A 10,655-nucleotide genomic window follows, 5' to 3' on the forward strand; every position below is an offset into this window, starting at 1 on the left:
CCACTCTCACAGTACGTGTTGCTCTTCTCTGAAAGATTCGACGAGTGTTCAGCAACATCTCGCTTCGTCGAAAGGGGTTTCATTGTCTATACGCACCAGGTTCGGGTCGCACGACGTGAACTCGGGCGACACGGGGTCGAAGCGCGCGTGGAAGTCGTTGAGGTGGACGACGGACAGCGTCCAGTTGGCCGCGCCTTCGTCGCCGTCGTCCAGGCCGCGGGGGCGGCGGTCCTCGGCGGGCAGGGCCAGGGCGGCGGCGGCGCGCGCGAGCACGAGCAGGCCCAGGGCGGCGCCGGCGGAGCTCCAGGAGGACCTCATGGCGCTGGACTGACGAACGAACAGCTCGGCTGACACTGACGGCCCTCCTCCGGCCAGCCCAGCCGGGCGCGGGCGGCGCGAGGGGCACTCAGCGCACGGCGACCGGTTCAGTATCTCAGCACTGTCCAGCCCCGCGTCGAACACGACGACAGCCCTTATCGTCACGGCGAGCGCCTTCCTACTCTTCCGAGACTGTCTTCGGCAGAGACGTCGACGTTCTGCTGTCGTTTCGACACACTCTCGGGGGTGCTGCTGCTCACCTAATAGGGTGTCCCAGAATTCATGTTTTGTCACGACTCGGGTATGGCTCCATAGCTCGGATTTGGACGGAACGTGGCCAATCCGCGAGGCAGAGAAAATTATCTTTCAAACGAGGCACGTTCGGTTGAAATTCGAGATCGGGGGCACCATACCCAAGTCGCGCTACATTAAGCTTCATTTTGGCACACCGAAGCGTCCCCGCCCCCAGCCTCAGAGTTCACCGATGTACTCAACCTCCCAGTTGTGCAGGCGCGGAGTTCCAGTGCGCGAATGGCCACCCGGGGTGATCTTGTCGAACTCTCGTCAACTCGCCGATCGACGACCGTCCGGTGGGCCGTGCAACCTATCGCGGGCCGAGTTCCGTTGTGCGCTCGCCCCGGGGGAGCTGCTGTACTATCAGCTGTCCAAGTGCGGAGTACTGTCACGACGGGCACGGTGACAAATCCCAAAATATACAGACTCGTCACGAGTTGAAACAAGAAAATAGGGCCCAAAATCGGCCGTTGTGTCGTGTGCTGCCGCGGCGGGCGAGCGCGCAGCTCAGCGATAGGGGGGCCCAGAGGAGGTCGGAGGACTCGAGACCCAGCCCGACCGACACCGACGACGGCCTACCTGAGAGGATCTCGTTCGAGTTCAAATTCTAAACATCGGCCAATCAGAAATGACTGCTTGACCGGCTCACCTTTTCCACGCGTGGGCTCGACCGCCCAGCCTTCACCCCCTCTTCACTCTCACGCCGGCTTTGCCATTTCTTTTCACCCGAATACAGCTTGGTAGCTTGGTTGTGCCAACTGCCGGCTCCAACCTGCGCGGCAAAAGCCTCGCACAACCGGCGGGCACCACAAATCGACTCAATTTTAAATGAGTGTAGCCAGAAAAAAAATCGTCGTCTAAATATTTGGTCAGTTCGACGTGACATGGTTCAATATCGAGTCTGCACGCAAAGCGCCTTGTGGGTAGGCTACCGCAACTCTCTCACACACGCGTGTCGTTTGGGATTGCCTATCCGGGGAACGACAGGCGTTTTGGGGGAACCCGGCGCCAAAATCTTTCAGCTCTTCAGTTTAAATTTGTCATCTGTTGGTTACGGACCATGTTTTTAACCATGGTCACATCCCAGAGAGCCAAGGGTACCTCACTCCAGGGATTGGTGCCTGGGCCTGGACGGACATCCAATACTGATTGGAGCTTAGAGTTCAAAAGAATAAAATAAGTGTGATGTTCTGGTTCTTGATCATGACAATGAAGATGTTGGACCACAAAATATTGGTCAAAAGGTGAGAAGATGAAGGAACAAGGCGAAGCCTGTCAACTGAGACTCAGGTGGCTGTGAGCAACAACTGGTTTATTAGACCATTGCATGGTACAGGTAAACAGGGTTGCCTCCATACATAAAAATAAGAGCCTTGGCAAAAGGGCTACATTTTTGTGTATAATGTGATTTTACAACAGAGATAATCAATTTGAATCTGATTGCCTTATTTTACGAATGTTTAAGTACAAAGGGTTGCCGTAAAAGCAATGATTGACCAACAAAATCAGTACAAAATAATATGGAAATAAATAGGGCATGCAACATCTAAAACAAAACATAAAAATTATTGTCAAATGCATGTTGACAGAGGCTGTAACAGTTATATTCTGATACATTCAGGATTTTTTTATCAATTAAAAACACAAATTATTCTAATTTATACACCATTTAGATCAGAATTACTAGGATCATATAAGGGTAAAGGCACATTTTCAATTATTTTCTTTACAGGAGCTCTACCTTTCAATGCCTCTTGATAGACATTGAATTTTTGTAATAGGTCCTTTGTTTGTATTGCTTCCTCTGGTGAAGCTGCCACAACCTATTTGAACAGAAAAATACTTGTTTTTATTGAAAAAAGAGTAAGGCAAGAACTTATTTGCCTATGTTATCATCGTCCATTACCAAGAAATTGCATGATGAAGAAGATGGATTGACCATTTCTTTCTTGACAATTGTTGTTTCTGGCTCTGCTAATATTTTCCTCTTTCTCTTTCCACTCTTCCCTTCAGGCACAATTTTCCTCTCTTCATTTTTATGATCCCGTTCAGGGACCATACAAATTTTTACGCCTAATTTACTTCTTCCTAGCACATTACCTCTAAAAACATAAGAAAAAAACAACAGAAAATTGAATAAAATAAATTGGGGAATAGATAGATACAATAGTATGTGTATTTGAAAAAAGAAGGTACCTTTCATTCTCCAAGGTAAAAATTATGTCCATATCAGAGCGACTGCAGGAAGTGAGGCACATAAACTTATAGTTTATGAGGCTGTACGCCATACCCTCATGCTGTTGGAGGGGCACTACAACACTTCTCCTCTCTGAAGAATCGTTCAGACAGTACTTTGAGTTTTCATTTAGACTCATTATGACATGGTCGCTGATTTCTTCACAGCCTGCATTAGAAAGGAATTTTATTACATTCATACACCAATAGTTTTAATTAAATGGATGGGATCGTTCCTTATGTCAAAATACAAAAACTGACCTTTGTTCCAGCTAAAATCTCTATCTCTGTGAACCACACATCGCTTCACTGCTTCTTGAAAACGATTTGCATCACTGAAGACTAACACTGCACGTATGAAATAGGTTTGACTGGCATGAATAGGGGTTGGAATGCTCCACATAACTTTGAATGGGATAACTTTATCTGGTTTCACAAATATCTTGTTTAAAGTTGGAGAAAACTGTGAAAGCATGAATCAAGTGAGATTTAAAGAAATATAGAGTAGATAGTTGTGGCCACGGCTCAAGAATAAATACCTTGAAATATTGCGACTTATTCCCGACTTGGATAGAAAAGGAAAATGATCCAAGAAAATTATCTGTTGGTGGAAGAGTTCCAGTGGCACTACTCAAACAAGTACTGGCAATCGTTTCTTCAGGCTCAGGTGGGGGAAGAGTTGTAGAGGCAGAATCACAACTCGGATAAACTTCAGATTCAGGCTCAACCTTCGGCAATGGCAAAGGCCTGGTCTCATTGCTTACAGTAACGTAATCCCGACACATCTGTAAAAATTTGAATACAATGTCATGTGTCTTAGTGTTAGAAATAGGCAGTTAGGGGGACTGACCTCATTCTTCAACTCTTCAAGGGTATCACAAGGGTGCTCCACTTCTCCTTGTACTGCATTCCTAGAGATAAATGGATAAATGTCAGGTAAAACAAACCAAAAATAAAATCCCATTGCAACAAGTGGTTTGTCCATGTCCCATGGAATGGAATGGGACCTGACAGGATACCACACACTATACAAACAGAGGGCCCAAAACACTCACCATAATTCTTGAAAAGTCTCCTGACTGAAAATTTCGGACACTTGGGACTCTTGTGACGACATTGTTGCGGCCAGCCTACAGCCTAGCACCGTAGGACCCTAGAACAAACGCCTTCCCTAGCGGGCCTGGGGTCCCCCTGGTAACTTTTAACCCTTTCAGCTGTTGTCGTTAGGTTTTGGTTGGCGAGAGCAAGGAGAAGGCGCTGACGCTATTCGCATTTCACACTCAAGGCAGGCCGGCTTTATTTGCACTAACATAATACCTCTTTATTCACAGCAGATCAGTTGTCAATCTGATATCCGCTATTGTTTAGACCGTCAGTAGCCTGTATTTTCGTGTCTTTTATATGCCATAGTCGAATTCCTGAGCAATGGGGTGCTGTTGGGGCAGCTGTAAGGAGGATAGCGCATCACAGGTAGGAGTCCATGTATTGTTGCAAATATTGTCTCGTCATGTCGACTGGAGCCTACTTAGGGTTAGGATTTCACTGGGCGTCAGCAAGAACGCTGTGTCTAGTGTCTTTTCTCAGCGTTACTAGTTCAGGACGTTTTTGAAGAACCCTTTTCATTGTTCCTTGATTTATTTTGACGTAATTTTGCACAAGTTTGATGCCTGTTTTTCATACTGGCAGGGCGGAGATGCTAGTGAAAGAACTCACTTACTGGTGGACCCAGTCAGCAACAACACTCCAGCTCAGAGAGCCAACAGGTAAGCAATAATCTTGTTCGGCACTTCATTTCTCTAATGCATTTAGTTACTAATGTATATTATTCAATGTTTCACAGTGATGACTTCATTTCTCGGTACCCTAATTCTGTGCCTAAAAAAACTGATGAACAGTCCGCATTGAGCAGGATATTGCAAGAAACAGCCACGTAAGGAGACGCTACTCTCATTTGTACTTTTTAATATTTCTTCTTGATGTGTTGGCCTTAATTTAAGCATATCTTCAATTTGTTTTTCAGTAATGTTATTGATGTTGCTGCGTTAGATTCTCATAATTTAGAGCAACATGAGTATAAAGAGCGCACAAAACAATATCAACAGCGACTTATGCAAGGATCAGGTCAACGTTGGAATTTGAGCTCACCATCTTTACTTGTTGATATCCCAATGCCAGAGAAGGTACTTGCAGCTCTGCCTCTCAGCTATGCTGATATGGACTTGGTGAGTTATTCAAGTTATTAACAAATTGCTTTATGCCATTAAATGTGTTTTAATTAATTTACTCTTGTTCCTGTCTTACAACTAGATATCAACAACAGTTCTCCATGCTAACATGGCCCTAGATGAACTGAAAGTGGAGCATAAAGAGGATCTGGTTGTCCCATTCAGAATCCCTTGACTTCCTGAGTGATTTCTGAAAATTATGTTGTGTTCCTTTGTTCAGTAATGTTTATGGATTTAGAAGTGTTGTTTCTCTACTTCAATTACTAAAGTCATTTATATTTACATATATATTTTATAAAGAAAGATCAGGCCATCAATTCTGCCACTGGTGTAAATAATGTTAGTAATCAGTCATACTCATATGTGATATTTTTAGGATGAATAGAATGTGGGTTCTGGTGGGATATTTACCACATGGTCTCCATTCCACATGACTGACTAATGTTACTTCTTACTATTTGAAAAACATAGGGTACGTATCTTATTTTTCTTGAAGTCTTTTCCCCATTGCAGAAACTTTTTTAATCTTAAGACAAATTTTGATTGTTACATCTTTTAGTTTAACAAGATGTCTCATTTATTAGGTTTAAAATGTACACTAGCAAAAAATATGACATTTAGTTAGGCAGGGGCTGCTGGCTGTGTAAAATTTAGCATTTTCAAGGGGTTGACAGTTTGTTTTTGTAAGAAAGAATTTGATTTTTCCCTTAATGGTTTCAAGCTGTAAAATACTTAATCATATGTATTTCATTTCAATTTTACAATAATTGTGTTAAAGTATTTTAATCAATTTTCCAACCACAGTAGTTGAAAGGTTTACATAACTGGCAATATTAAAATGGAAGTAATAAAAGTGGATGTCAAATCTAAAATTTTCTTTAATATCCTAGAATCAAATTTTATCAATGGAATACAGGTTTCAGAAAGGAAAGTTAAAATAATTTCTACACACTAACTGTGCTATTGCTTTTTGATGAATTGTTCACTAGGACTGAGGTAACTGTTTCTGCAACAGTTTTCTCACTTACAGGAGATGCATGGAAAAAGTATAACATAAATCCTGCTGCCAAAACTACATGTAGCACCAGAACAACACCTAAAACTACATAACGTTGCGTCTGTATTTGAGAAACAGCTGGCCAAATTGAGGTGACTAAGACAGTAGCAGAAAGACTAGCCCCAGTCAATGCTAGGAGCCATTGAAGCCATGATAGTTGAATCACCCAAAATACTGACACAGGGATGTAGATTGTCAGTGAGTATCCATAGAGGCACAGCAGATCAAGGAAGGAGAGGCGATGCTGCAAAACGGAAGAAAGTCATTTTAAGTACTGTTAGGTACAGAAAACCTCTCGTTTCCAGCGTGTATGACAATACAGAATATGAGACAGTTCCCATTTTGGAAAGCTCAAAATCGTTAAAAGAGGTTGTCATATTTGCCGGAATTAACATTATTTAAATGTAACAAAAAATTACCTCTTCTGGAACCATCCATTGGAGCACGCCCCATAGGCCAAGGGGTACGATCCACGCATAACTATATATAGCAGTGGCAGAAAATGTCACAGCATGAAAGTCATATTTCCAATGATAGTCTACATCCCCAGCAGCTTGTAGATAGTTGGCAAGATTTCCACTTATGGCAATTGAAAAAACTAAGGTTGTACAAATCCAAAATGGACCATACAAGTCTGGCTTCCCGTTGACATGATGCTGTAAGAAACTCTTGGGATATGGGACAACTGCTCCATAGAGACGACTCAAAACTTGATCAGTGTCTACGTCAAAGAGGTTTTGAAAGAAACCGAATGACCAAAACTGAGTTTTCTGACTAGATGCTCCAATACTTTCTTCTAAAGGATTTTCTGTCATCTTTGTTTGGCTGGATGTCATTTCAGAGTCAGACTCAATATCTAGTAAAGCGGACGTCTGCATCGTCCCGTGGGGAATGTCTTGAAAGTCGAGATGGCGATCCATGTCTTCTACTGCAGTTGGTGCAACTATCAGGAAAGTTGAGGTTATGAAACTGCGATTGTTCTAGTTTTCATCAATATCTCAGCTGAAACACGTTAATTATGCGATTCTTTGGAGGTAAGAAGCAGAATTATCAGAGAATTGTGCCCTTTATCGATCACATCACGGCACAGAGAGCGGAGAAGTCACAACAAACAACAAATCTTGTGGTGTTGTCAAAGTTAAAGAGGCCTGTCAGTCTGACAACACCAACATTACACACAGATGAAGAAACGTATAATTCTCGACCATTTTCATACAAATTCTGAGCTTCTCTGCAAATCTATTCCCTACGGAAGAGTAGATGGAATCTTCCAAAATGAAGAAATATACGTCCCTCAGTCGAAATCACCTCTCGCACATGCAGATTTTTAGTCTTTCTACATTTGGTAAAATTGACGATATTTTTACGTCGTCTGCTAAGACCGCCACTTTTCAAAATTTCAAAATCGACAGAAATATCACCGGAATCAGAAATCGGAAGAGAATGAGGGCAATGAGATGTCAAAAAAGAAAAAGAAAATGCAGTGAAACTTAAGAATTGATTAAATAATGGAACAACAATAATAAAGAACAAAGCCAGGGGCTAGTTATATCCGATAAGGCCGATAAGCTGCCGAAGGCGATCTTTGCGATATAACGCTGCGATGTTGCGGCATTCAACTTAATTGGTGAATTGGTTCGAAGGGGATCGGAAAGGTACGGAACGGACGGGCGAATCGAGTCTCTCGTGCGCATCGCATAAGTGCGACTTTTATTCTTTCTTTTTTTTTCCGATGATGATTTTCAGCTGGTGTTGCAGCTGCACTCGGTGCACTGGTGGCAACTGGCAGCTGCCACACCTGACGGTTTACGCGGGCGGTCGCCAACGTCCGCCCCCCACACCCACGGCGTTGTGGCCGACCGGGTACCACGTCACGGAGTACGAGAGTCATGAGGGCGCGTTTAATGGTCGGGAACTCGAGGGGGGGAAGGGGGCGGAGGAGTTGTGGGAGAGCGGGGTGCTCGGGGTGCCGCCCCACCCCGCGGCCCCCGCGGCCGCTGCTCGGCCGCCGGCCCTCCAAGGCCCCTCGCGCCCGGCCGCCGTGCACCCGCCCCCCGCGCCGCCCCCGTCCCCCGTCCCCCGTCCCGCCGCCACGCCCCAGGCGGAGGCGCGGGCCCGCGGGCACACGGCCCAGCCCAGGACGACATGCGGCCGCTCGGCTACCTGGTTCCGCTCATGGTCCTGTGCGCGGCGCTGGGGGCGCAGGTGGCCGGTGAGTTGGTGGACTTGAGGCCGCCGCGTGGCCCGACCCCGGCCAGCCTCCGGCCCCGGTCCAGGCCGTGGTGACTCGCTCCCTCGTTGCAGACGTGGTCGCGGCCGCGAAGAAGACGCCCGCCCCCGCTGCTAGAGGGGCGGCAGCCCTGGGGGCAGCGCCCACAGCCGCCGCCGTCGTCGCGACGAGCCACCAGGCCGGGGCCGGGGCCGGGGCGGGGCCCACCACCAAAACCTCCACCCTGACGGCGTCCTCGCTCCCCGCAGCGCACCCGGCCCCCGCCGCCAAGGGCCTGGCCTCGTCCGCCGACAAGAAGAAGACCAAGCCGCACAGGACGGCGAGCACGGCGGGTGGGCGCAGGCCGGCGGGCGGGGAGGACACCACGTCCGGCGGCGGGCCCGACCTGGGCAGGAGCGGGCTGGCGCTCGCGGCCGCGACGGTGGGCGGAGCGGGGCAGGGCGTGACCGCGGCGTCGGACAGGGACAGCCGGCCCGACAGCGACAGCGCTCCAGGTAGGGTCAGCCCACCGCAGGCGTGGCGGGGTTGGTACACAAATTATTGCTGTTTGTTTACGTTTGTTTACCGGACCTGTTTGTTTACGGACCTCTGCGGCTGGTAATAAGTGCATTTGAGAGCTTGCGATTAATCTACACGAGACGAGCTCGGCAAAACGAAAGCACGAAGTCATGGCCCAGAAACGCCCCGGAGTTGCCGAGGCAACGAAAACATTTTCGGCGACGTAATTTGTGAACGTCCCCCTTATCGGGCGAGCCTTGCCACTGCCACCCACCCGCCCTCGCTGACGGGGGGCGCTGCTTGTGTGCCCACAGACGGCGCCGTGCTCAAGTCCAGCGTCACCAGCAGGACGCCGACGAAGCAAGGTGACGACGGTCTTCTCCAGGAAGGGACGGCGGTTGCCTTGCCGCGCGCCCTGCGGAGGGCGGATAGGCACCCCGGCGAGCGCAGCTGCTCGGCGGCCGGGCCGACTTCGCACTCGGGCGCCTCAAGGGGCTCCGGACCGCGCTTTTCCTCATTTCTTGCTCCCTTTCCTCCGTCGAAACCATAAGTCGGAATGACTCATTCTAATTTGTGCTGTCGTGCACGACATTGACGCCTTATTTCTTCGCTTTGAGAGTTGGTGGTGGACTATAATATCACGCCACCACGGCCCCGCGACCTTAATCCCTTTCGGTTCCCAGGCGCGTACCCGTTCCTCGTGGCCGTGCAGAGGATCTGCGGCAGCTGCCAGACGCGCCACTCGTGCGGCGGGGTGCTGCTGGCGCCCCAGTGGGTGCTGGGCGTGGCGCAGTGTGCCGAGACGCAGCCGGGCGAGTACCTCGTGGTGAGTAGCGAGTAGAAAGCATGTTCGGAAATCACGAGGACAATGAGGGGGGAGGGGGGTCCAAATATTATGTGGTCCCGAGAGAATCATGACGGTCATTAGAGTCCAATGTGACCCCATGGTATACATCCAATGATGTTCCTGATCCTTTTGGTACCCCATAATATTTGGACCACCCCATTGTCGACGCGGTTTCTCAACGGCCCCACAGAGCAGTCCACCCACTCACCCCTCTCCCCCCTTTTTTTGTGCTCACTGTCCAAGCCTTTCTATTTTAGTGTTTGTGAACGTGTGTTTGCCTGGGGGTTATCATCACTTTGATGTCGTCAGGTGCGGGCCGGCGAGAGCTTCATCTGGCCGGGTGGCCAGACTCCCACGCAGAAGGTCGTCGAGGTCGTCTGGCACGAGGCGCCCTCTTCCACGTACGAGCGGCCCACACACGATATGGGGGGGAAGGGGGAGGGGGGCGCAATTGAAAGCCTTTGGGGCCTTTATATATATTCTCAAAGAACCTTCCTTTAGACTTGGAGTTGCAGATAGTAGAAAACTGCCCTTGTATAGTACCCAATACATTTTATTAAAAAAATAGTATTTGATCATCAGGTCCTTTATGGGTCGTGAGTAAGAGAGGGTGGGGCTACTTGAGCCAGGGGGTGCCATGAGCCACAAGTGGTATTTCTATCACAGGACAACGCAGACCAAAACAAAAAATATTTAATTGTTAATGCTAGGCGGTCGTTTCCAGTGAGTCCTTGTTAAAATATCGTAATTTGAGTAGGCTACAGAGCCATGTAAATTTAAAATTTTCACATCTCTCGAAGTTTTTTTGTTGTTGTATAATTAAGAAACGCTTTTTTTACGCTCAACAGAGATGACTACCCGCGCTACGACTTGATCCTCCTGCGGCTGGAGAACCCGTTCACGTTCGGCGAGTTCATCAACGCCATCAACATGGCGCCGCCCAGCCACAGC

The 10,655-nt window shown here is 48.0% G+C and overlaps 4 protein-coding genes across 4 annotated transcripts in view; 2 read left to right on the top strand and 2 right to left on the bottom strand.

Moving 5' to 3' along the window:
- Positions 1 to 1,907: 1,907 nt before the first annotated feature.
- LOC113211972 (cellular tumor antigen p53) lies at positions 1,908 to 4,086 on the bottom strand. The gene is made up of 7 exons (XM_026430533.2): positions 3,903 to 4,086; positions 3,698 to 3,758; positions 3,387 to 3,632; positions 3,109 to 3,310; positions 2,809 to 3,016; positions 2,519 to 2,714; positions 1,908 to 2,435 (listed from the first exon to the last, which is right to left on the bottom strand). The coding sequence occupies exons 1-7, from the start codon at positions 3,962 to 3,964 to the stop codon at positions 2,271 to 2,273; spliced, it is 1,140 nt and encodes a 379-aa protein (XP_026286318.1). The 5' UTR covers positions 3,965 to 4,086; the 3' UTR covers positions 1,908 to 2,270.
- A 62-nt stretch (positions 4,087 to 4,148) lies between these two features.
- On the top strand, positions 4,149 to 5,944 carry LOC113211974 (ragulator complex protein LAMTOR1). The gene is made up of 5 exons (XM_026430535.2): positions 4,149 to 4,317; positions 4,534 to 4,610; positions 4,688 to 4,777; positions 4,868 to 5,069; positions 5,155 to 5,944. Exons 1-5 carry the CDS (start codon positions 4,273 to 4,275, stop codon positions 5,245 to 5,247), a joined length of 507 nt encoding a protein of 168 aa, XP_026286320.1. The 5' UTR covers positions 4,149 to 4,272; the 3' UTR covers positions 5,248 to 5,944.
- Positions 5,797 to 7,302, bottom strand: LOC113211973 (protein YIPF2). The gene is made up of 2 exons (XM_026430534.2): positions 6,549 to 7,302; positions 5,797 to 6,373 (listed from the first exon to the last, which is right to left on the bottom strand). Exons 1-2 carry the CDS (start codon positions 7,047 to 7,049, stop codon positions 6,017 to 6,019), a joined length of 858 nt encoding a protein of 285 aa, XP_026286319.1. The 5' UTR covers positions 7,050 to 7,302; the 3' UTR covers positions 5,797 to 6,016.
- An 844-nt stretch (positions 7,303 to 8,146) lies between these two features.
- Positions 8,147 to 10,655, top strand: part of LOC113211954 (chymotrypsin-like elastase family member 2A) — a 17,974-nt gene continuing 15,465 nt past the window's right edge. Inside the window, exons 1-6 of the mRNA XM_052269661.1 lie at positions 8,147 to 8,341; positions 8,608 to 8,853; positions 9,172 to 9,222; positions 9,541 to 9,683; positions 10,014 to 10,105; positions 10,553 to 10,653. Coding sequence (XP_052125621.1) covers positions 8,275 to 8,341; positions 8,608 to 8,853; positions 9,172 to 9,222; positions 9,541 to 9,683; positions 10,014 to 10,105; positions 10,553 to 10,653 — 700 coding nt within the window. The 5' untranslated portion in view covers positions 8,147 to 8,274. The remainder of the gene's footprint in view (positions 8,342 to 8,607; positions 8,854 to 9,171; positions 9,223 to 9,540; positions 9,684 to 10,013; positions 10,106 to 10,552; positions 10,654 to 10,655) is intronic.

Source organism: Frankliniella occidentalis, unplaced genomic scaffold (assembly GCF_000697945.3).
Source record: "Frankliniella occidentalis isolate FOCC.00 unplaced genomic scaffold, Focc_3.1 Scaffold98, whole genome shotgun sequence".
Classification (NCBI taxonomy): Eukaryota; Metazoa; Arthropoda; class Insecta; order Thysanoptera; family Thripidae; genus Frankliniella; species Frankliniella occidentalis.

What these genes read in the sequence shown, in the direction of transcription:
- LOC113211974 (XM_026430535.2), top strand. Translation starts at nt 4,273, where the DNA reads ATGGGGTGCTGTTGGGGCAGCTGTAAGGAGGATAGCGCATCACAG. An exon ending in CCAGCTCAGAGAGCCAACAG is followed by an intron (nt 4,611 to 4,687) that starts GTAAGCAATAAT and finishes AATGTTTCACAG; the next exon opens with TGATGACTTCATTTCTCGGT. An exon ending in GCTATGCTGATATGGACTTG is followed by an intron (nt 5,070 to 5,154) that starts GTGAGTTATTCA and finishes TCTTACAACTAG; the next exon opens with ATATCAACAACAGTTCTCCA.
- LOC113211972 (XM_026430533.2), bottom strand. Translation starts at nt 3,964, where the DNA reads ATGTCGTCACAAGAGTCCCAAGTGTCCGAAATTTTCAGTCAGGAGACT. An exon ending in TTGAAGAGTTGAAGAATGAG is followed by an intron (nt 3,633 to 3,697) that starts GTCAGTCCCCCT and finishes AAATTTTTACAG; the next exon opens with ATGTGTCGGGATTACGTTAC. An exon ending in AGATTTTAGCTGGAACAAAG is followed by an intron (nt 3,017 to 3,108) that starts GTCAGTTTTTGT and finishes TTTCTAATGCAG; the next exon opens with GCTGTGAAGAAATCAGCGAC.
- LOC113211973 (XM_026430534.2), bottom strand. Translation starts at nt 7,049, where the DNA reads ATGGATCGCCATCTCGACTTTCAAGACATTCCCCACGGGACGATGCAG. An exon ending in AATGGATGGTTCCAGAAGAG is followed by an intron (nt 6,374 to 6,548) that starts GTAATTTTTTGT and finishes TCCGTTTTGCAG; the next exon opens with CATCGCCTCTCCTTCCTTGA.